Consider the following 25,277-nt stretch of genomic DNA (forward strand, 5'->3'; position numbering starts at 1 on the left):
GTGAGTTCATTTTCCCCTTCACCATTGAGGTCTGATGAACTCCCTCTTCTGGTGAAGGAAGGTAGTGAGGCTGATTACCAAGCACCTGAGCTGAATGATGATGACTGGGTGACTGAAATTGCTGACTGGATATAAGTCAGCCGACGCCCTTCTGCCTTGCGGGTGATTTCTCTGAGGGATTCTTGGAGACCAGTCTGATTCCTGCTCCTCAAAAGCTAAGTTTTCTGCTCTGCTTTTTGCATTTGTGTTTTGGTTTTGTTTTGCATTGTTTTTCTGGATTTCTGACATTCCCTGCTGGGGTGAGCTGAATTCCTTTTTGCTCTGTCTTCAGAAAATACCTGAGTACTGATAGTCTTTTGAAGCCTAGCGTCTTCAGGGCCTTTTTCCCTATCAGCCTGTTGGCTCTTGTTTTTGATAGGGTTTTGGCGGATTGCAGACAGCAGCTTTTCTATTCTGTTCTATTTAGTTAGCTTGGGCCCCATCATTTGCTCAGCCTATCTTTCTATCTGTGTGTTTTTTCATCTTGCTTCACCGTCATTATATGTTGGGGGCTGCCTATTGCTTTGGGGTCTGCTCTGGGGCAGTTTAGATTTCACTTTCTGTCTTTAGGCTATCTAGTTCTCCGGCTGTGATCGAGGGGTCTAGGGCACCGTAGGAACCCCCCACGGCTACTGCTAGTTTTTGTTGATAGGTTCAGGGGTCTGCAATCCGATAGCTGCCAACTTCTCTGGTTTTCTGGACTTAGCCAGTATTTCTGTTTTTGCCTCCTACGGTGACTCATTCATAACAGGTTTAATAACATTAGCATCCAAAAGTTCATATGTGCACATATAAAACAGACACATTCACTTTTAAATTTCTTGATAATCTTTGCTCTCATCATTGCACCCATGTTATTAAAAAGGTTTCATTGGTTATTTGGGATTCCACCCATAAGAAATAAACTCGAATGACGAGAGCTGGAGTACAAAGTCATCTCTGAAAAGGATTTCCTTCTACAGTACCTTAAGGGCAGGTGCAACAAAATTATTTTTGGTCCAAAACATGACAAAACATTGGACCACACTCAGACCAATGTTATTCCAGGTGGCCGTGCGCATGCTTGATTTGCATGAGATATTCGAATCGCACTTGACCATGATTGTCAATGCATGTGACTGCACTCGGATGACATCCAATTTTCACAGACTGACACAATGGACAAGATGGAGAAATTTTGCTTTCCATCTTCTACGTATACGAGAAAATGAGATCACACGCTAATCAAACTCTGATCTGCTCAGAGTGTGATGAGCATAATCAGCCCAATTCTCCCAGATGAGAGACAATACGCTGGTGTGACTCTAGCCTAATAGTATCAGGAACAGGGACCATTAATCAGCTCTTATTCAGGTGGGTCAGTCTAGCTATGCACGTAAAGGCAGGGAAAGTCGCGAGTGTCATTTTGCAGCAGCAGCACTAGTTTGCCGAAATTGGTGTAATCTGTCACTATCAGCCCCAAAGCATTTACCAGACCTGTAAGTCAGTGAGCTCATTGCTGATGCAAAGTTCTACTTTAGTCACATCTAGTAATGAAGAGGAGTCTGGGTCACAGGCTTGATCGGTTCTATTGATGTACACACGTTGCTGTCTCAGCAGGAAGGCTCACAGCATTGCGTGTAATGTCAATATTAAGACCGCGCCATTAACAAACCTTCGCTACACCCCCATTGATTACCTTCATGAAATATTCACAGGTTACTGCATGTGCTTCATTCCACATGAAACCTGCAGAGGCGTGCGGGTAAGAACAAAATTAGCCAGAGGACTGGTAAATCATTAACCCAGTATTACCCAGTCTAATTGGAAATACAAATAATATACAACAAATATATTTTCTAACCATTTCTCAAAACGGACAAAAACAAAGTTTATTAACAGAAATTATACAGAAAATGAATCAAGAACTAATGCTGTTGCATTCCTGCTACGATTTGGTTACAATTAGGCCAGGGTCACACTTCCGAGTACGATGCCTGAGTTTCTCGCATCGCACTCGCAAGTCAAATCAATCCAAGAACAACAGCAATAGTCCTTGTGAAGATGCTGGAGCAAAGAGGGACAAAGGTATCAATAAAATCAGTAAAACCTGTCTTAATACAACATGACCTGAAAGCCAATTCAGCAAGGAAGAAACCACTACTCCAAAGCTGCCATAAAGAAAAGCCAGGATATAGTCTGCAACTGCACATGATGACAACGCTCTAGCTTTCTGCAGAAATGTTCTTTGGTCTAAACAAACAAAATTTTAACAGATTGGCCATAATGACCATCATTATAGATGGTGGAAAAAGGGAGAGTATTCCAGACTAAAGAACTCCATCGCAAACGTGAAGCTCAGGGTTGGCAACATCATATCATCATGTTGTGGCAGGAGGGACTGAGGGACAACATAAATGGCATTATAAGGAAGGACAATTATGGGAAGATATTGAAGATACATCTCAAGACATCAGCCAAAAAGTTAAAGCCACGGCTAAGATGGGTCTAAGGCCTGTTTCACACATCCGTTTGTCACCATCAGTCAAAATCCGCCATTTTGGAGAAAAAAATGGATCCGCCATTTTTCTTGGCGGATCCATTTTTTTCCCCATTCACTTTCATTATCGGCGGATTTTGACTGATGGCCGTCCGTAGCATCCACATGTCTGCGGATCCGCCAATATTTTGGCATCCGCTGACCTGACCGGACGGACCCTGCAACGTTTTTTCTGCGCCCGGATCCGCTATTTTGTGTTTGTGTACGGGTTTAACCCACAGTTCTGTCTGGCTCTCCGCCTACCTGCCGCCCGATCTCCAGTCACATCTCTCACACCGTCTCTCATCACGCGATCTCCTCCCTCGTCTCTCATCGCGCGATCTCCTCCCTCATTGTCTCTCATCGCGCGATCTCCTCCCTCATGGTCTCTCATTGCGCGATCTCCTCCCTCATGGTCTCACATCGCGCGCTCACCCACATCCTGTGAGATGATCGCTCATTGCACATGCTCTTCCGGATACCACTACATCCGGCGCTATTAATTTTTTATTTTTTTTTCCTTTTTTCCCCAGGCGCGGTTCCTAAAAATTTTTACCATCAGCGGATCCGTACATCCGCCGATCCGCTGACCCCCGTTTCTGTCAGTCTGCCTGCGGATCCGTTTTCCGCTATTTTGGCAGATTTAGACTGACAGAAAAAACTGATGTCTGAAACAGGGCTAATGGTCAATGATTTCAAGTATAAATTCAAAGATGTGGTAAAATGACCTAAGAACAACAAAGTGAAGGTGATAGAGTCATCACAAAGCCATGATCTCAATCCCATAGAAAATTTGTGTGCAGGTTTGGCTTAGCATGTGCGAGCAAGGAAGCCTAAGAACCTGACTTACACCAGTTCTGCTAGGACGAATGGGCCAAAATTCCAGCAACCTACTGTGACAAGCTTGTGGAAGTCTGCCCGAAGCGAGTGACCCAAGCTAGACATTATAAAGACAATTCTACCAAATACTAATCAGGTGCATGAAAACTTCTGCGCCACTGGGAAAGTGCTGAAAGAAAAAGAAGCTGAAATCATTGTCTCTAGTATTGGATTGTAGTAGTGATCCTGAGAGGGAACTGTACTAGGAGAAATTGTCAGAAATTGTGGAAAACGTAGATGAATAAACATGGCTATGGTGTATGTAAGCTTAAACTGTATTATAGCAGGTGTGTTGGGGACATGATTTTGGGGCACTCACTAATATATAAAGTATTGCAGGTTCTGACCAGGGAGCATATCTGTCCATCAGCTTCTAATTGCAAAACAGCTGTATTTTTCAATTGGTGGAGGTTGATGGTTTGTCTGGTCACATGTTCTTCCCTAAGCGGCCATTTTGATAACAGAGAGTTGTGCAGTCTGTATGGAAAGCTGCAGTAAGAAGCGCAGAAGAAGAACCTGCCGTACCTGAAGACATGAAGCCGTCATGCTCAGGTCGGGAGACTCACGGCAAGAGCGTGCATTAGTGATTACTGATTTGCATAGACATTTGAATGAGCCCTTACAGGGAATTTTTCTGCTCACCTGTTTGTTTTATTAAGAAATTCCACTTACTATAACAATTGGGGAAGCCTTGCCTTACAGTTTGATATTGTTGTTCCTCTATTATTCCTCTTAGAAATTTATGAATAATTTGATAACTTTTTGGTTATTCGCGGAGGGCGTGACAGTTTGTCCAATCAGAGTAGTCCAATCTTGACAATTTGACAAGGGTACAGTACAATGTATTTCTAAATTTCCAGGAGGAATAACAGACATGTCTGGAGAGCTGACAGGTCCATTATAATGGGGAATAGTCTGCGCTATTTTATTTACAAAAAGCATGAAAAGTACAATGCATTAAACTGAATCTGTCACCATGAGTCCAGCCTACAGGCACCATGCTATAGAGCAGAATGAGCGGAGTAGATTGATACATACAGTAGTTATGTGACAAAATATCCAGTATCACCTGGGTTTTATAATTAAAACTTCTGATCTGTCAGGGATTTTCGGCCCAGAGGGCGACCCCATCAGTGACTGACAGCTTTCTTTGTATAAGTGTGCATACAGAGGTGGCTGTCAGTCACTGATAGGTCCGCCCACTGGACCAAGAATCCCAGAGAGATCAGAAGTTTAAATGATTAAAACACAGATTATACTGACTATTTTTTCACATAACTATATATCAATCTACTCAGCTCCACCTACTCTATTTCATGGTGCCACAGAGAGGACAGCGTTTTCATGGTGACAGGTTCCCTTTAAATAATTAAGAAGCTAAAATAAGAGGTATTATGAAACTGGCATCAAGTCTGATGAAATCCTCTCTATGCCGTTGGTATTTTCATCTTCAGACTATGCCGCCTTTCAAGGTGAACATAACAGAAGCTGCAGAACGCTCTGATTGAGGTCTATGCCTTTCACATTGGGCTGGAGAGATGTGACTGACTTTCCGTCCCTGTAGACACCAGTCTTCCCTGGAAAAGGTTACATTACCATTCACTTGTAGGTAAAAAATACCTTGACAAGGCACACATTAGCACAAATACACTAGAGAAAGCATCAATATATCAGAATACAGCAAGTGTATCTGGTGGATACCTGTTACATATAAGTGCCACGTGGCAATAATTACAGAAAGACCAGAGAGCAGGGGCCAGCCTTGGCATCTATTAACTAATGTACGTGCATCTCTTCCTTTCCATCACAATTAAGTCCAGTTCTACGTGGAGCAAAGATGTAATCAGTTTCTGTAGCCAATACCTGAAAAGCAATTTGCCCCTTGTTGTTGGTCATTATAAGTTTCCAAGGAAGCTGCCAAGTGGGCAGTGCGTGTAATTAGTTATGTCACAGGTCATGGTGCTAGTAATAACAGTGACACAGCCTACGACCTGAAAATAGATATGATATATAGTAATGTGTTTTATTCCAACATCCAGGAAGGTGGGAAAATCAACGATGGCACATAGGATATTAAATCGCAACCCAAGGGTAAGCCATGTACAAAAGAAAAAGGCGAGTATAAAGCATAGTACTGCCCCAGTGAACTTGTGAAATCCACAGAGGTCTCATAATCTACATGTATGCTACACAAAAAGCACCCAGGATAGAGGAAAACTTTCCTTACAAAATCTGTTTCCAAAGCGCCACAGTAATTATTGTAAAGAAGACATTGCTTAAAATCTTTAGTCATGTGGTCCATACAACTTTGTATAATGGCATGACGCAGTATATATACATTTTAAAAAGATTTCAACGCCTTTGCTCCCTGCCAGATATTATTCTTGTATTCAGTTCTTAGATCTCCCTAAGGGGTCTCTTTTCGCTTCCCATTACCAAATAACCCTCCCTACCTCATCTCTGCTGGTAGATCAACTTCTCTGGGGACAGGTTCTTTCACCCCTTCCTCCCAGATGCGGTTAATCACAGCTCAGCAGACTGATAGATCATCAGATGAGCTGTGAATGGCAACATCTGGGAGGGAGAGGTGAAAGCGCACACCTCCAAAGACTCTGAAGAAATGTCCTGTTGCACTACAATCAGAGATTTCACATAATGAGCTCCAGAAGAAACAAATGTGAATATCTCCGCAATGGAGCGCACAGAAAGGAAACAAGAAGCAAAATCAGGGGAAATCATGGATTTTTACAAGGTATTTAACTAAATTATTTTGAGCAAGTGACCGGTCCTATTTAAATATTTTAAATCAATACTATGGCAGTTTGCAAGGCCTACTTTGTATTCACAGCACAGAATTTAGCCATAGAATATGGCTCTCCTATCGGCATAAAACAATGCAAACAATTGTTCTCACCTTGTGTCGACATTTAAGCACCACTCCATAAGCACCTAGAGGTAAAAAAAGAGAACTAGTTACAGATATTGTGTACATTCCTTCATTCTGGCAAATCAAGATTATGAGTCACTGGAATGCATTTATCTACTCCATTACCATAATTCTCATACTGTGCAGCCTGCAGAGGACCTGCCAGCTCTCCTGACAAGTCTGCTTGAGTAAATACTTGTATTTTGTTGTTCTGTGCCTCTGTTATACCTACTGGAAAAATGTGAATAAATGTACAACTTGTATTCCTAGAGATCAGCAGATCTAAAGAGATTTGAATTCGCCAAATTGCCAAATCGGGAAATTTACTGCAAATTTCAAGTTGCAGTAAATTTATGCTTGGTGAATAATACTCCTAATACTCTTGCGACTGGAGAGACCTCTGGGCATAATAAACATAAGATGTAGAAAAAGCAAACAAACAATGAATACATCACCGCTTACCTCCACTGCTCACTGTTCCTCGATGAAACCCCAGGACGACTAAGCCCATAAGATGTCGACCTTATAGCAAGCATGTGGGCAGAGCACACATCCTAAAAGCCCGCAGTGCACGTAGAGACCGGATGTCCAGAGTCAAGTTGTAGCCAGAAGTCAAAGCCTAGCAAGTAGATGCCATACCGTAACAGCAAAGGTGGCAAGAGAGGTAAGCGGTGAGGTGAGAATTAGTATTCAATTTGTGTTTTAGCCCTTTGCAGGCCATCAACAGTTCACCAAAATGGCAGGCAACCAGCAGCCATTTCACTGAAGTTGCAAGGAATGAATTAAAAAAAAAAATAATCAGCATTCTGATGAATACAGTTTATTGAAAAATTCAAGTAGAATTCAATTCCACTTGAATAAATTCACCTAACTCTAAATCATTTCCCCTGTCAGAGGGACCCTATACTCTCTGACAATGCTCAATTACTACTTCCAATAACAAACTATATAATGACACACAGTTCTAAAATTGAACTTCATTACATTTTATTTTTCTAAAACTTGTTTTAGAGGAATATTAATTTATATGTAATGGTGGTCCAATTTCCAACACCCCACAGATCGACTTATTGAAATGGCACAGCTGTGAATGGCACTGCATGCTATAACTAGCCTTTCAGACCACCCTCATACAGTGGGGAAAAAAAGTATTTTGTCAGTCACCAATTGTGCAAGTTCTCTCACTTAAAAAGATGAGAGAGGCCTGTAACTGACATCATAGGTAGACCACAACTATGAGAGTCAAAATGAGAAAACAAATCCAGAAAATCACCTTGCTTGATTTGGCAAGATTTATTTTGCAAATTATGGTGGAGAATAAGTATTTGGTCATTAACAAAATTTCATCTCAAAATTTTGTTATATATCCTTTATTGGCAACGACAGAGGTCAAACATTTTCTGTAAGTCTTCACAAGGTTGGCACACAATGTTGATGGTATGTTGGCCCATTCCTCCATGCAGATCTCCATTAGAGCAGTGATGTTTTGGGTCTGTCGCTGGGCAACACTGACTTTCAAATCCCTCCAAAGGTTTTCTATGGGGTTGAGATCTGTAGACTGGAAAGGCCACTCCAGGACCTTCATATGCTTCTTACGAAGCCACTCCCTTGTTGCCCTGGTGGTGTGCTTGGGATCATTATGCTGAAATACCTATCCACATTTCATCTTCAATGCCCTTGCTGATGGAAGGAGTTTTACACTCGAAATCTCACGATACATGGCCCCATTCATTGTTTCATGTACACGGATCAGTCGTCCTGGTCCCTTTGCAGAGAAACAGCCCCAAAGCATGATGCTGCCACCCCCATTCTTCACAGTAGGTATGGTGTTCTTTGATGTAACTCAGCATTCTGTCTCCTTCAAACACGACGAGTTTTGTTTCTATTAAACAGCTCTACTTTGGTTTCATCAGACCATATGACATTCTCCCAATACTCTTCTGGATAATCCAAATGATCTCTAGCAAGCTTGAGAAGGGCCAGGACATGTACTGGCTTAAGCAGGGGGACACGGGTTGGCACTGCAGGATCAGAGTCCCTGGCAGTGTAGTGTGTTACTGATGGCAGACTTTGTAACGGTGGTCCCAGCTCTATGCAGGTCATTCACTAGGTCCCCCCGTGTGGTTCTGGGATTTTTGCTCACCATTCTTATGATCATTTTGACCCCACGGGGTGAAATCTTGCGTGGAGCCCTAGATCGAGGGAGATTATCAGTGGTCTTGTATGTCTTCCATTTTCTTAGTATTGCTCCCACAGTTGATTTCATCACACCAAGCTACTTGCCTATTGCAGATTCAGTCTTCCCAGCCTGGTGCAGGGCTAGAATTTTGATTCTGGTGTCCTTCGACAGCTCTTTGGTCTTCACCATAGTGAAGTTTGGAGTGTGATTGTTTGAGATTGTGGACAAGGTGTCTTTTAAACTGATAAGTTCAAACTGGTACCATTAATATAGGTAATGAGTGGAGGACAGATGAGCTCCTTAAGGAAGATGATACAGGTCTGTGAGAGCGAGAAATCCAGCATGTTTTTCGGTGACTTAATACTTATTTTCCACCATAATTTGCTAAATTAATCTTGCCAAATCAGACAAGGTGATTTTCTGGATTTGTTTTATCATTTTGACTCTCATAGTTGCGGTCTACCTATGATGTCAATCATCTTTCTAAGAGGGAGATCTTGCACAATTGGTGGCTGACTAAATACTTTTTTTTCCCCATGACCAGTTAAAAGCTGACACTGGATGCACATTCCGCTGTAATGTACTGCAGTATATCGACCCACCGGCTACCTGCATTGCAATAATTGCCACCAACCAATCAGAGGACAGCAACTGACATCAGCGTGCCTGTGGCAGGCACACCAAAATCAGCTCTTGGCCACTGTGCCAGTTATGGAAGTGGACACTGCACATTGTGGGAAGCAGGGTAAAGGGAGAAGATAAGTTTATTTCTTTTTTTTAATTGATTTGGAAAAGAGAGGTAGAACGGGGAACATATTTACTTAAATAGGCCCAAGATGATGGATATTAATATAAGAATGGGCACAGAATGGAGGATATTATACCAGCAAGGGACCTGGGATGAGGGACATTATTATAGGAAGGAGCCCAGGAGGAGGGACATTATAATAGGAAGGCGCCTGGATAGGGTATATTATTACAGGAAGGTGCCGGGATGGGGGGCATTATTATGGGAAGGTGCAAGGATGGGGAAAATTATACCATGAAGGGGCACAGGATGGGGAACATTATTATAGGAAGGGGCCAGTATGAGGGACATTATTACAGGAAGAGCCCAGCATGGGGGATATTATTATTACAGGAAGTGGCTCATGATTGGGGGCATTATTACAGGTTAAGGCCAGGACAGGGAACATTGTTATAGGTTGAAGCCAGGACAGGGAACATTATTACAGAAAGGGGCCCAGGATGGGGGACATTAAGTACAGAAAAAGGGCCCAACATTGGGGACATTAATACAGGAAGGGAACCAGGATGACGACATTAATATATAAAGGGGCCCAGGATGGGGGACATTATTAAATAAAGGGGCCGAGGATGAGGGACATTAAATATAGGAAAGGGCTTAAGATGGGGGACATTAACACAGGAAGGGGCCCTGGATAGTAACATTAAAATATTAAGGGGCCCAGGATGGGGGACATTATTAAATAAAGGGGCCAAGGATTGGGGACATTATTTAATAAGGAGCAAGGATGGTTGACATTAGTACAGGAAGTGGCACAAGATGGGAGGCATTATTACTGGTTGAGGCGCACAGGGAACAATATTACAGAAAGGAGCCCAGGATGGTGAAATTATTATAGAAAAGGTCTCAGGATGTGGGGACAATATTAAATAAAGGGGCCAGGATGGTTGACATTAATACAAGAAGTGGCTCATGATCAGGGATATTATTACAGGTTGAGGCCAGGACAGGGAACATTGACAGAAGATGAATTGAAAGTGCAAGTATGAAAACAGATGCAGTAGAATTTTGTCTCCCTAAGGGGCACCTTGCTGATACAAAAATACCAGCTGGCTGACTTATGCTACCTCACAGACTACCGTGCCCAGCATGTTTTTTTTTTAAATACTGTTATGAAGACATTGTAGGGTGGCACGGTGGCTCAGTGGTTAGTGCTGCAGGCTTGCAGCGCTGGGGTCCTGGGTTCGAATCCCACCAAGGACAACATCTGCAAGGAGTTTGTATGTTCTCCCCATGTTTGCGTGGGTTTCCTCCGGGTACTCTGGTTTCCTCCACATTCTAAAGACATACTAATATAGGGAATTTAGATTGTGAGCCCCATCGGGGACAGTGATGATAATGTGTGCAAACTGTAAAGCGCTGCGGAATATGTTAGCCCTATATAAAAATAAAGATTATTATTATATATCTGCCCTCCAAATTCTCTTAAAAATATTCAGTATCATGACAACGCAATACTATGGACACAATATCTACATTTATACAAACCTAACAAGCTTGCTACATAGACACACTAAAATCTTGTTTGAATATAAAATTTTTAAAAGGCATTGCTTTTTTTAGTTTTCTACTTTGATTTTTTATTTGTCTCTAATGCAAGTTTTTAAACACTGAACTCTAAGTATTACTATATGTACTTTATAGAGTAGGGTTAGCATTTACAGTACAACATTAAAAGAAAAAAAAAAAGTTTCTTTTCTTTCCTTTCTATCATTTATTTTACATGTTGTGCCCCCCATGAGATCATAAGAGACATTTTGGGGGAATTTAATCATTCAAATCTTTTTATTTTCATCTAATTTCCCTTGTAACTGGGGCTGGTATATTAGCCTCAGTTACAAAGGAAATGCAGCATTTTGGCTACATAGCAGAGCCCAGCAGCTCCTGCTCGCTCCCTAAACACATTGATCATATAAACCGTCTGTGCCTTCTCTATGGGGACAGCCAGATCCCTTGTTGTGATCAGTGGATCCCATGTTATCAGCTGAGTCTATAGGTGATATCAGTCAGTATAATGCTGCATCTGTAGCTACAGTTGCCATTGTGAAAATAGCATGATTACTAATTTTGCTTTTTAATAAACATCATAAAATGAAAAAATAAAACATTGCTACTTAAAAAAATAAAAAATACATTTAACAAAAAAAAAAAAAAAAAAGATTTAAACAATAGGTTATCTTCTGACAGTCTATCTCCTTTAAGGAGACCCTTTTCTTAGAATTTAAAGTTGTGCCATTCCTCTGTTATCCATACTAGAAAGGAAAGTGGTAAAGAATTCTGATAAAACGTGATTCCCTCCAGATATGAGCTTTTGACACTCATCCACTGGAGAACAATTAGAGCTTTTCATGTTTCACAGAGTCTTGGATCCCTATGTGGTAAATTACCTCTACTGGACACTACAGTCAATTTCATTCTGATGGAAATCTAAGCCAAAATCTTTTCTTGACTAAATGTAATTGAGTTTCAAATTTCAGCATTTACTTTAAACCCATAAAATGCGCTTGAAGTTGATTTCAGAAGTTTAAATTAATTCGATATATTATATAAAAATTTTCAGTTTTTCATTTTATCACTTTTTTTGGAAATTCTGAAACGTACCTTCACCTACAACGCCAAGGACCTCAAATTTATTCATCACATTACCAAGATTAGGAATCTTCATGAAGACAAACACGGCTTATGATGACAGCCACGAAACATGGCAGAACGGATGTGTGAGGGAGAATCTTCGCGGCTTACTTGTCTCCAAATGATTGCATGCTGCTTTTACCTATGGGAGAAGAAGACAAAAGTTATCATCCAACTGACAATTTACCATTGGGCCCATATTAAAATTTAATTGGTCATAAATCAGTTTGAAAGGTTATAATCTTTATTTTTATATAGCGCTAACATATTCCACAGCGCTTTACAGTTTTCAGATGGGGCTCACAATCTAAATTCCCTATCAGTATGTCTTTGGAATGTGGGAGGAAACCGGAGTACCCGGAAGAAACCCACGCAAACACGGGGAGAACATGCAAACTCCTTGCAGATGTTGTCCTTGGTGGGATTTGATTTGAACCCAGGACTCCAGCGCTGCAAAGCTGCAGTGCTATCCACTGAGCCACCGTACTACCCAAAATGGTTAAGAAAAAAGACAGAGACTGCAAACTCTGCAGTCAGAACAGAATTCTAGACGAGACGATTGAGGAAGCTTAAACCTGATGAACCTATGACTTTTTTTCAACCTACCGTATATAACATGAAACTATGCAATCTTTTTAAATTCAAATTTGCTAGCTCTAAAATTTTCCCAATAATTGGATTAGCTGTGAATAGAAAGTACTCCAAAGACTCCATCAGCCCTGACCACTTCTTTCTTTTATACTGTAATCTGCACGCACTATCTGCATAGTATCTCCTGTGCTTTATGAATCTCTTCATAACTCCCTAGGCGGTGATATCCTCTCACTATACAGATTCAATGGCTGCTGCATTCTCTGCTTCTGCTTTTATTCAGGCTAAAATGGTCTGCAGCTATTTTAGGCAATTTGTACAAAGTAAATTGCAAATTGTTTTAATTTCTAAAAATTCAACCCAAGTTCAATTTGAGTCAAATTGAATTCATCATCTCTTACTGTGAAACATATAGGATATAGAAGATAAACTGTCCAAAAGTAAAAAAAAAACCAAAAAAAAAACACCCTATTGTTAAAATAATTTAAAGCCAAAAAGATATGTATTTAAGTAAATAAATAAAAAAAGAACGCCCCAGTGTTCTCATTGTTTATGGGATAGGTATGGCTTCACCTTGTAAAATTGGTAATAGCTGAATAAACGAGTCTGAGTATAACTGTCGTATAAAGGCTTGTAGGTATGAAATAAAAAAAAAAAAAAGTAGCTGATAAATTCTGATTGAAATAGATCCCAAGCAAAATGCATGAAATGCTGTATAGATTTTCCAGTTAGGATTTAATTCACCCTATTGCATTTTAAGAAAACTAAAAATAAAGCTTAGTATCCTAACAGATGGTCATGACAAAACAGAATCTCTCCTGTCCGACTGTGAATGACGACTTCACATATTATTGATGCGCCCAGTCAAAAAAAAAAAAAAATCACTTTTCTATTTTCAAAAGCCAACAATAGAACTGCCAGATATAGAGTTTTATAGATTTTTGCCATATGGAAACTCGCAGTCACGATACAGAAAAGAACAGGAAGGTAGAACATTTTCTGTAATGATGGCAATGCATTGTGAGGCATATTGATGAATACTGCAGCGGTCTCCAATTTGTGGCTTTCCTGCTGTCGCAGAGATCTCCATGTCAGTGAATATAGCAGATGGCTGACAAAATATGCACTCTTTGGCCAAAGATTCAATTACGCAGTCCTCGTTTTATCCTTAGCATGAGACCAGAGAAGGAAGCTGTTGGTATTAAGTGGACACTGAATTATCAAATGTATAGTAAAAGAAAAAATTAGTGCAAGGCAAGCTAAAAGTTAATTGTCATCTGTTCACAAATTTTTGTACATACCACTACTTGCCCAAAAATGTGGGATATTTCCCTCCTCATGCAACATTTGAAAAATGGTAAGAAAAGTGGGTGGAGTGTGGCAGCACAGAAAGTATCTGACAAATTTAGGAATATAGGGGCGTATATTCAGTCTGACAAAACACTGGATTGCACTCGGACCAATGTTAGTCTATGGGCCTGTGCACATGTCCGAATTTTTTCCTCAGACAAGAGTCTGTCCAAGAAAAAAATGTCTGCATATGCGAGTTTGATCCCAATATTTATATCACATTTGGCCAAGCAAGTCAGAGTTTGTGGAAAACATCAGACTGCACATGGATGACATCTGAGTGCAGTCCGATTCCCACGCACTGACATAATGGAGAAGATGGAGACATTTTGTTCTCTATCTACTACTCACATTCGAGAGAATTGGAGCACATTATGCCGATACTCGGATCAAACTTTAATGAGAATTTGATCAGAGTGTCATTTGCACAATTGGTCCGATTCTCTTGAGCCCTAACAAAGAGAAAATGGTGCAAACTGTAGTGTAAATCTATGTCTGCACACAGCAGCCATATATTTCATTTTTAGGCTAAGTGCACACGTTGCAGAAAATTTCTGCTCAAAAACCTGAATCCCTTCCCAGAAACCGCACCTATTTTTCCGCGGCGGTTCTTGCGCGGTTTTGATGCGTTTTTTTTCCGCAGCGGTTTCAAACCACTTGGAAGAAGCCAAAACCGCGGAAAAATCCGCAAAATTAATGAGCATGCTGCGTTTTTTACCGCGATGCGTTTTTTTCGCGGTAAAAAACGCATCAATGTGCACAAAAAGTGCAAAATGCATAGAAATGACTGGGAAGCTTATTTTTAGCAGTTTTATAGCGGTTTTACAGTGAAAACCGCGGTAAAAACCGCTAAAAAAAACCGCTGTGTGTGAACACAGCCTTAGTCCGGCGGTGTACTTCTTAAATGAATCTGGCACCTGATACATCCTGCCTAAAGTATGGAAAGCATGAATCAGAACCTGGCTGCATGACAAAATGTTCCTGACATTTCATAGAAAATGTCACCCCATTTTCGGCCTATCAGCTGTGGCCACGCCACCAGAGGCTTATCTACAGCATTCTCTAATGCTGTAGATAAGCCCCCGATGTAACCTGAAAGATAAGAAAAACAAGTTAGATTATACTCACTGGGGGGCATGGTCGGGTGCAGTGGATGTCGCGGTTCATCTGGCGCCTCCCATCTTCATACGATGACGTCCTCCTTCTTACTTCTGCCTCGGCTCCTGCGCAGGCGTACTATATCTGCCCTATTGAGGGCAGAGTAAAGTACTGCAGTGCGCAGGCGCCGGGAAAGGTCAGAGAGGTCCGGCGCCTGTGCACTGCAGTACTTTACTCTGCCCTCAACAGGGCAGATATAGTACGCCTGCGCCGGAGCCGCGGCAGAAGTAAGAAGGAGGACGGCATCATATGAAGATGGGAGGCGCCGGACGAGACAGCGACGCCCATCGGACCGGACGCCAATGTGAGTATAATCTAACTCATTTTTCTTATCGTTCAGGTTACATCGGGGGCTTTTCTACAGCGTTACAGAATGCTGTAGATAAGCCCCTGATGGCAGTGCTGGCAGCTGATAGGCCGAAAATGGGGTGACAGATTGCCTTTAAATATCCAGCTAGAGAACGAGACTTATCCGGTGCCACCTTTGGCTGGCTTATAGGTGATTGACAGTTCTCTTGCTCTGAGAGAGACCTGTCAATCAGCCGTAGGATTAACAGGTCACCCGATATTTAAAGCATATTTTCTCTGAAAAGCTGAAGCATTTCGTAGAATGATATAAGTGGCTGCAATCATGCACCCACACTCTGATTCATGCGGCCCGCGGTTTGGGCAGTGAGAATCAGATGACAGGTTCCGTTCAGAAATAATTGGCACAAGTCACTCAGAAGAACTATAATTTAAGACTGGTGTATGACTGGCGCCAACTGAACCATCAAGGCTAAGTTTCTTGTTATGTTTAAAATGTTGCTAACAATCAATTTTTCTACTAACTTGTCAAGAATAAGGTCAATTAATTTTCTCATAAAGGTCAAAACTTCTCTGGTGAGACATTAACACCACCTCTCACTCTCGGGAGGCTGAGTATAGTGGAGTTATTTTCTATAGCTGCAACTCTATGGGACAAGAAAATGTAATCCCGAAAACGCTTTTAACGTTGCTCAGGCTTCATGGGTGTTGACGCTGAAGAATGTTCTAAGGTTAACAACAGGAAGGAATTTCATCTCTGTGAAGGGAATTTTAAGCATAATTTTGAAAATACTTGAATTCCATTTTGCAGACTACACAATGTGCCTGATCGGCTCCATTGTGCTGGAAAGCAGCCGTACAAGCCTGGGCAACTATTTTATCTACAAACCGATTTAACTGTTGGACACCAGCCAGTACAATATCCCCCATTGCTAACCCAGAGCCCTAAAGACACAGACAATTGAAGAACTTCCCAGGTGTTCCCAGTGAACAGAACAATTCTTACACATCTGATATTTCAAACTGAAGGGAAGAAAAACAAAACTGAACAGAAATAGGAACCTGAAATCCATGTAGATTTTAAGCTGCTACTCTTGTATTGCTAGAACAATGGGCAGATCCCTGACGTAAACATTCAGAATTCCACCAAGTAGTCTCCTCCGATTCTCCAATTATTTTGGGTTGTGTGTAAAAACATGATTCTTGTTAAAATCTCTGGTTTTGTCTCATGATGACGCTCACCATTAAGATGAATGCGATCTCCAAATTAAAACGAGAAGACATATTTGCTAGAATTAAATAATGATTCAATGGTGTGATTCATTCAGAACCAATTAGGACTCAATGAAAGTCAACGCTTTTTACTTGAAGTAAATGCATTAAATATCAGATTATGGAAAAGTGATAGTCAAGGGGAACAACAACCCAAGAGGTCTAAATGGAGGAAAGGAACTGGAAAATGAGAATGTAATAAGGGAAAATGTATTCTACATCACAATTTGAAAACTGAAGTACGACGGTCATGAAAACTTTTGGACTGGTACCAAACAATTGAAGGATTCGCGCCACTCTCCAGTGTACAATTACATCAAAAAGTCAAACACAGACTAAAGGGCCTGTCACACTAAGCGATATCGCTAGCAATATCGCTATAACGTCGCTGGTTTTTGTGATGTTATAGCGATATTGCTAGCGATATCGCTATGTCTGATACTTACCTCAGACCGGCTCCCCCCGCTGGTTATTGCTGATCGCGCAAGAACGTCCTGGACTGTTTCTCGTCGTCAGCTTCCTGCTGGGGCTTCCTGCTGTGACGACGAGCGACGTGTGGACGCGGGCGGGGGGACGTCTTCATCGCCTCGTCTGACACGTAAGTAGCGACCCCCGACCCCTGCATGTCGCTGGTGAGATCTGCCTGTGTGGCAGCTCACTAGTGACCCCTTAGCGATGCACCAGCGATCCTGACCGGGTCATATCGCTGGTACATCGCTAAGTGTGATAGTACCTTTACACAATTAATGATTGACAATAGATCTAACAATCATAATGAATAAAATTCCCAAATACAATTTAAAAACCAATAATACCACATAATAACCTTGGTTCATCAAAGTAATTTCAACAGAATTCTGATGTAAATTGCTTTGAAAAATTGTAAAAGTTTGGGGCAACTGTGAGTTGCAACTTTTGGCGTTTTAACGCCAATTTCTTCTTACTCCACAAAAATTTCAGTAGCTGGGGTGGGACAGGGTCACGGTAGGGGCATGATGCCACTGCTTGTCTACTTTACAAATCTAGACTCTACACCAGAGACTGGAACAAGATATCTGGCATGGCGCGTGGAGGCGCGCACCACTCTTCAGACACTCATGATTCATGAAAAGGCATGCACCTCTTTATGAATTAAAAGTGTCTGACTCCATCGTGGGATGGTCCCTCATCCAGACCGGTGAGAAAATCGACAATCTTGATGAATTGGGGCTAAAGATATTTTTTTTTTTGTTACTTTGTGTTAGACTCTTTCATCTGATTTTACATTTTAATATCTTAGGGTGCACATTGGAGAGGTCTTCCTGTATTACACAAGATAGGTGCCGTGTGTTTCCCACAACTATCATGTTATGGGAAACTGTTCTAGGATTGTGTTGTAATTTTTTTTTTAGATGTATATTTGTTTTAATAAAATTAATAGATTTTTGCTTAACTCGTGAGTGTGCACAGATTTTTCCATGTGCTTCAGTTCGTTGGAGGATTTGGAGCACGCATGTAGAATATTTAACCCCTTAACCCCCAAGGGTGGTTTGCACGTTCATGACCGGGTCAATTTTTACAATTCTGACCACTGTCCCTTTATGAGGTAATAACTCTGAAACGCTTCCATGGATCCTGGTAATTCTGACACTGTTTTCTCATGACATATTGTACTTCATGTTAATGGTAAAATTTCTTTGATATAACTTGCGTATATTTGTAAAAAAAAAAAACGGAAATTTGGCAAAAAATTTTAAAATTTCGCAAATTTCCAACTTTGAATTTTTATGCCCTTAAATCACAGAGATACGGCACACAAAAAACTTAATAAGTAACATTTTCCACATGTTTACTTTACATCAGCACAATTTTGGAACCAAAATTTATTTTGTTAGGAAGTTATAAGGGTTAAAAGTTGACCAGCGATTTCTCATATTTGCAACACCATTTTATTTTTACGGACCACATCACATTTGAAGCCACTTTGAAGGGTCTATATGATAGAAAATACCCAAAAGTGACACCATTCTATAAACTGCACCCCTTAAGGTGCTCAAAACCACATTCAAGAAGTTTATTAACCATTCAGGTGCGTCACAGGAATTTTATGAATATTTAAAAAAATGAACATTTAACTTTTTTTCACTAAAAAAATACTTCAGGTTCAATTTTTTTTATTTTACCAAGGGTAACAGGAGAAACTGGACTGCAAAAGTTATTGTGCAGTTTGTCCTGAGTACGCTGATACCTGATATGTGGGGGGAACCACTGTTTCGGTGCATGGCAGAGCTCAGAAGGGAAGGAGCGCCATTTGACTTTTTCAATGTAAAATTGCCTGGAATTCAGATCGGACGCCATGTCACGTTTGGAGAGCCCCTGATGTACCTAAATAGTGGAAACCCCCCACAAATTACACCATTTTGGAAACTAGACTCCCCAAAGAACTTATCTAGATGTGTGGTGAGAACTTTGAACCCCCAAGGGCTTCACAGAAGTTTATAACGTACAGCCGTACAATTAAAAAATCATATTTTTTCCACAAAAATGATCTTTTCACCCTCAATTCTTATTTTTCCAAGGGTAACAGGACCCTAAAAGTTACTGTGCAATTTGTCCTGAGTACGCTGATACCCCACACGTGGGGGTAAACCACTATTTGGGCGCATGGCAGAGCTCGGAAGGGAAGCAGCGCCATTTGACGTTTTTGACTGGAATTGAGATCGAACACCATGTCGCGTTTGGAAAGTCCCTGATGTACAAAAACAGTGAAAACCCCCAACAAATGACACCATTTCGGAAACTAGACCCCCAAGGAACTTATCTATATGTGTGGTGAGCACTTTGAACCCCCCCGTGCTTCACAGAAGTTTATAATGCCTGGCTAGGCATGAAAATGAAAAAAATCGTATTTTTTCCACAAACATGATCTTTTAGTCACCATTTTTTTTTTATTTTCCCAAGGGTACCAAGAGAAATTGCACCCCAAAAGTTGTTGTCCAATTTGTCCTAAGTACGCTGATACCCCATATGTGGGAGAAAACTACTGTATGGGCACACGTTGGGGCTTGGAAGGGAAGTAGTGACGTTTTGGAATGCAGACTTTGATGGAATGGTCTGCGGGTGTCATGTTGCTTTTGGAGAGCCCCTGATGTACCTAAACTATTAAAACTCCCCACAAGTTACTCCATTTTGGAAACTAGACCCCCCCACGGAACTTATCTAGATGTGTGGTGAGCACTTTGAACCAAGTGCTTCACAGAACTTTATAACGCCCGGGCGTGAAAATAAAAAAATCATTTTTTCCCACAAAAATGATATTTTTGCCACCAATTTTTTATTTTCCCAAGGGTAACAGGAGAAATTGGACCCCAAAAGTTGTTTTGCAATTTGTCCTGAGTAGGCTGATACCCCAAATGTGGGGGTAAAACACTGTTTGGGCGCATGGCAGAGCTTGGAAGGGAAGGAGCACCATTTGACTTTTTCAACGCAGAATTGGCTGGAATTGAGATCAGATGCCATGTTGCATTTGGAGAGCACCTGATGTGCCCAAACAGTGGAAACCCCCAATTCTAACTCCAACCCTAACCCCAACACACCCCTAATCCTAATCTCAGCCCTAACTCTAGCCCTAGCCCTAATCCTAATGGGAAAATACATTTTTTTAATTTTATTATTTTTCCCTAACTAAGGGGGTGATAACAGGGGGCTTGATTTACTATTTATGGCGGTTTTTATGTTTGGCAGCTGTCACACGCTAAAAGACGCTTTTTATTGCAAAAATAGTTTTTGCATCACCACATATTGAGAGCTATAATTTTTCCATATTTTGACCCACCGAGTCATGTAAGGTCTTATTTTTTGCGGGACGAGTTGACGTTTTTATTGGTATCATTTTTGGCCACGTGACATCTTTTGATCACTTTTATTCCGATTTTTGGGACACAGAATCAACAAAAAACAGCGTTTCATGAATTTCTTTTGGGGGGGGGGGTGCGTTTACACTGTTCCGCCTGCGGTAAAATTGATAAAGCCCTTTTATTCTTCGGGTCAGTACGGTTACAGCAATACATCATTTAGGTTGGTTTTTTTATGTTTTGGCGCTTTTATGCAATGAAAACAATTTTAAATAAAAAATAATTATTTTTGCATCGCTTTATTCTGCGAGCTATAACTTTTTTATTTTTTTGATGATGCTGTATGGTGGCTTGTTTTTTGTGGGACAAGATGACATTTTCAGCGGTACCATGGATATTTATATGCGTCTTTTTGATCGCGCGTTATTGCACTTTTTGTTGGGCAGTATGATAATAAATCATTATTTTTGCTTAGTTTTTTATTTTTATTTTTTAAGAGGTTCGCTAAAGGGGTTAACTAGTGGGACAGTTTTATAGGGCGGGTCGTTACGGACGCGGCGATACCAAATATGTGTACTATTGTTTTTTTTTATTTCCAAAAAATGAATTTATTAGGGAATATTTTTTTTAATTTATTTAGCGATTTTTTTTAAATTATTTTTACACTTTTTTTTTACAGGGGGACATACCTGTCATGTGACAGATCGCTGATCTGTCACATCACAGATCACTGTGACAGATCAGCGATCTGTCACAGGCACTGCACAGGCTTTCCTCATGCCTGCGCTGTGCAGGCACTAAGGAAGCCAGCTCCCTGCAGGCCCCCGAAGGTCCCTGTCGCCATCTTGGATTCGGGGACCTGCACATTGCGCTGCTGTGGGGGGGCAGGGAAGCACGGAGGGAGCCCCCTCCCTGCCGATGCTTCCCTTTAACCCCTGGTACACCGCGATCGTGGTTGATCACGGTGTGCAAGGGGTTAACGTGTCGGGGGCGGTCCGTCACCGCCCCTGACACATTGTGCCGGGTGTCAGTTGTGATAATCAGCTGACACCCGGCCGCGATCAGCGGCGCTCACCACGTGGGCGCCGCTGATCGCTGTGACGTACTATCCCGTCCCTGGGAATTAAGTCCCAGGGCACATGGACGGGATAGTACGTCACATGACAGAAAGGGGTTAAAGGAAATACATAAGAGAGACAGAAGATTCGGCACTGCTCCTTAACCCCCCAAAGCAGTTCCATGACTGCTATTCAAGTCGAAAATCACACATCTGGACCGACCGCCAAAATACAGTCAGAACGGGTGCTCAATCCAGAAAAGCAAACATGTAATCTGATTTTGTACAAAAGAGAAAAAAAAGTGATGGCACTCACCGTTCTGTCGTGAAAATTCTTTATTAATTAAAAGGCATTGGCACGGGAGGAACGTACAGAGAGTGGACAACGGCCGTTTCACTCACTTGCACTTCAACGGGTCCTGATTCCCTCCCGTGCCAATGCCTTTTAATTAATAAAGAATTTTCACGACAGAACGGTGAGTGCCATCACTTTTTTTTCTCTTTTGTACAAAATCAGAATATTTAAAAGGTATTGTTGTAGAGTTACTACTCCTGTCCATATATTTTATCATAAATTACTGATGCCTAGTGTTGAGCATTCCGATACCGCAAGTATCGGGTATCGGCCGATATTAGCGGTATCAGAATTCCGATACCGACTTCCGATACTTTTGTCATATCGGATTCCGGAATCGGAATCGGAAGTTCCCATCATGCTATGAGCCTGCTTGCTTTGATTAAGCCAATGGGAATCCTCCGAAGTGTGGGCACATCCTGTTAGGCATGTAGGCATGTTAACTATTGGCATGGCTGTGATTGGCTGCCGAAATGATGTCATGATGCACTATAAAAGCCACCGCAGCCGCCATTTCTGGTCACTCTGCTGTGAATTCAGTTAGGGACAGGCTGCTGTAGAAGACTGTGAGGGACAGTTAGAAATAGCGATTCCACCAAACATCTAGTGCTTTACCCAGGCTACATAAACCACCACTGTAGCCTTCTTTGCCCTAGCAGCAGTGTTCACAGCTGTCTGCAAGGGCTGTGTGAGTGCAGCTCACGCTGTGGAGTGGGTCCTGCAGCCACGTCAGGCTGTAGGCCACCCAGTGTGATCACTGCTGCCTCATACATCTTTTATTTTTTGAGCTGCATTTTTTACATAATTTCAATCTAGTGTGCTTCCATCCGTATCCATATACGTTGGTTGCAAACACTAGTAGTAGACAGCGGAGCCTTTCTGCAGCCTTTCAGTGCTAGTGTCCACTTTGCTGCACTGTTCACGGCTGTCTGAGAGGTCTCTGACTGTGTGTGAGTGCAGCTCACGCTGAGTAGTGTGTCCTGCAGCTACGTCTGGCTGTAGGACGCTCAGCGTGCGTCAGTGCCTCACACATATTTTTATTTGAGTGCAGCTCATTTTTTCTTCTATTAGTGTGCATCCATCCGTCTCCATCTACAGTGGTTGCAAACACTATATAGGAGTACACAGCGGAGCCTTTCTGCAGCCTGTCAGTGCCAGTGCCCACTTAGCTGCACTGTTGACGGCTGTCTGAGAGGTCTCTGACTGTGTGTGAGTGCAGCTCACGCTGAGTAGAGTGTCCTGCAGCTACGTCTGGTTGTAGGACGCTCAACGTGCGTCACTGCCTCACACATATTTGTCTTTGAGTGCAGCTCATTTTTTCTTCTCCTATTAGTGTGCATCCATCCGTATCCATCAACATTGGTTGGTTGCAAACACTATATAGGAGTAGATAGAGGAGCCTTTTTTTCTGGCTTGTGCCCTGCCGGCGCAGCCAGATTAGTATTACCCAATTTTTTTGGAGCCTCATCTTTTGCATTGTAGGTTACCTGCCTGCATTGTAATAGCTCCAAAAAGTTGGTGATACTATCAGTTTCAATTCTTTGTTCACATACTTTGAGTTTGTTTCCAACAAAGAAACCACAAAAAAAGTTCACCAAACACTACATTTGGAACTTGTGTAGGCCACATCAGCTCCTATTAAAGTGTAGTCCACACACTTCATAAAATTAGTGTTTCTTGTACTTGTAACCAGCTGTTCAGGAATAAGCACACTAAGGCCCCCCTTTGTACTTTTCTGCCTATCTTAAGCAGTCTTGCAAGATGAAGAAGGCAGGGAGTAAGGCGCGTGGGCGTGGGCGTGGAGTTTCAGCAGGGAGAGGACATGGGGATTCTGCAGGGAGAGGATGTGGGGATTCTACAGGTAGAGGACGTGGGGATTCTGGGCCTGCTGCGGGCACCAGTGGATCAGCATCCCCCAGTTTTAGCAGGCAACAGTCCTTTATGCGCAGCTTTGTAGGACCTCAACGTACCCCACTGCTGCGGGAGGAACAAATTGAAGCCGTTGTCGGATGGATGGCAGCTAACGCATCGACTTCAATTACTTCCGCATCCTCTCAGGGTCAGAGCACCGAATAGCAACCATCTGTCTCTTCACCACCTGCCAAAGTGCCCAGGCAGTCAGAGAGACATGGACAGGAGCCATCACAGTCTCTACTTCTGTTCTCGGAATCTGTTGGCTTGGAAAGAGGGGGCCAGCCAAGCAGCATTCCTGAATGTGAAGAAGAGGGAGTATGCAGTGATGCGCAACTTCTTTGTCCCTCTGAATCTGAAGAGGCGAGTGGGCCAGTGCCTATGGTCAGCACACCTCAGTACGCATCAGATGATGACGAGACTCAGTTGCCACTTTCTGGTGCGTACGGTGCTGGCGAGACAACCCCGGAGAAGCAGCTGTTTGAAGAGGGGAGGGAAGATGATGAGGTCCTTGACCCATCATGGCGTGAGGAACAGGAAGGTGGTGGGAGCAGCTCGGAGGAAGAGATTCCCCTACCGGCCAAAACAGGAGGCAGAGGGAGGGGGAAGACTTGGTTGCCTGTACCCTCCACTTCGGCACCCGTTAGGAGCATTCCTCATTCCAAAGGCAAACCGGGCGCTCCCAAGAGTTGCAGTGCGTGGTCCTTTTTTGACACAGTTGCAGATGACATTTGCTTTGTCAAATGCAAGCTGTGTCATCAGAGAGTCAAAAGAGGGAGAAATGTCAGCAACCTCAATACCACAAATATGTGGAAACATGTGCGCACCAAGCACGAGTTGGAGTTGCAGAGACACCCTGAAGACGTAGGCCAACGTACAGCACCACCTACCACCTCTTCAGTTCGTGTTGGGGCCTCTTCCTCCAGCTCACACACTGCTGGTTCGGCTTCCTCACAGGATCGCCAAGGAAGAACCTCTGCCACTGTTGTCCGGAGACCCTGTCAGATTACACCCATAGCAGCACGTTCCCATCCATCACAGCCATCGGTAGCACAGGCATGGGATAAAAGGCGCCCTTACTCGGCAAACCATCCCCGAGCACAGTCTCTGAATGCTGGCATTGCCAAACTTCTGGCAGTTGAAATGCTGTCATTCAGGCTGGTGGACACTGACACCTTCCGGGACTTAATGGCATTGGCAGTCCCCCAATACAACGTGCCCAGCCGCTTTTATTTCAGCAGGCGAGCCGTCCCTGCCCTGCAGAAACATGTTGAGGGCAAAATAAAACATGCGCTACTAAACGCCGTTAGTAGCAAGGTCCACCTGACCACCGATGCGTGGACCAGTAACCATGGACAGGGACGATACCTTTCCCTCACTGCCCACTGGGTCAATGTTGTGGAGCCGGGTACGGATCTGGAGAGTGGCGCTGTACGTGTTCTTCCAACGCCACGGATTGCAGGA

The 25,277-nt window shown here is 42.4% G+C and overlaps 1 protein-coding gene across 8 annotated transcripts in view; it reads right to left on the reverse strand.

Moving 5' to 3' along the window:
* Nucleotides 1-25,277, reverse strand: part of CDKL5 (cyclin dependent kinase like 5) — a 482,089-nt gene that overhangs the window by 279,032 nt on the left and 177,780 nt on the right. For all 8 annotated transcript variants that reach the window (XM_073565893.1, XM_073565896.1, XM_073565898.1 and 5 more), the window contains 2 exons: nt 11,951-12,122; nt 6,351-6,385 (listed from right to left, as the gene is read on the reverse strand). In XM_073565893.1, coding sequence (XP_073421994.1) covers nt 6,351-6,385; nt 11,951-12,014 — 99 coding nt within the window. In that variant the 5' untranslated portion in view covers nt 12,015-12,122. The remainder of the gene's footprint in view (nt 1-6,350; nt 6,386-11,950; nt 12,123-25,277) is intronic.

The sequence above is a fragment of the Dendrobates tinctorius genome, unplaced genomic scaffold (genome assembly GCF_039654945.1).
Source record: "Dendrobates tinctorius isolate UK_male_01 unplaced genomic scaffold, ASM3965494v1 ptg000016l, whole genome shotgun sequence".
In the NCBI taxonomy this organism is placed as follows: domain Eukaryota; kingdom Metazoa; phylum Chordata; class Amphibia; order Anura; family Dendrobatidae; genus Dendrobates; species Dendrobates tinctorius.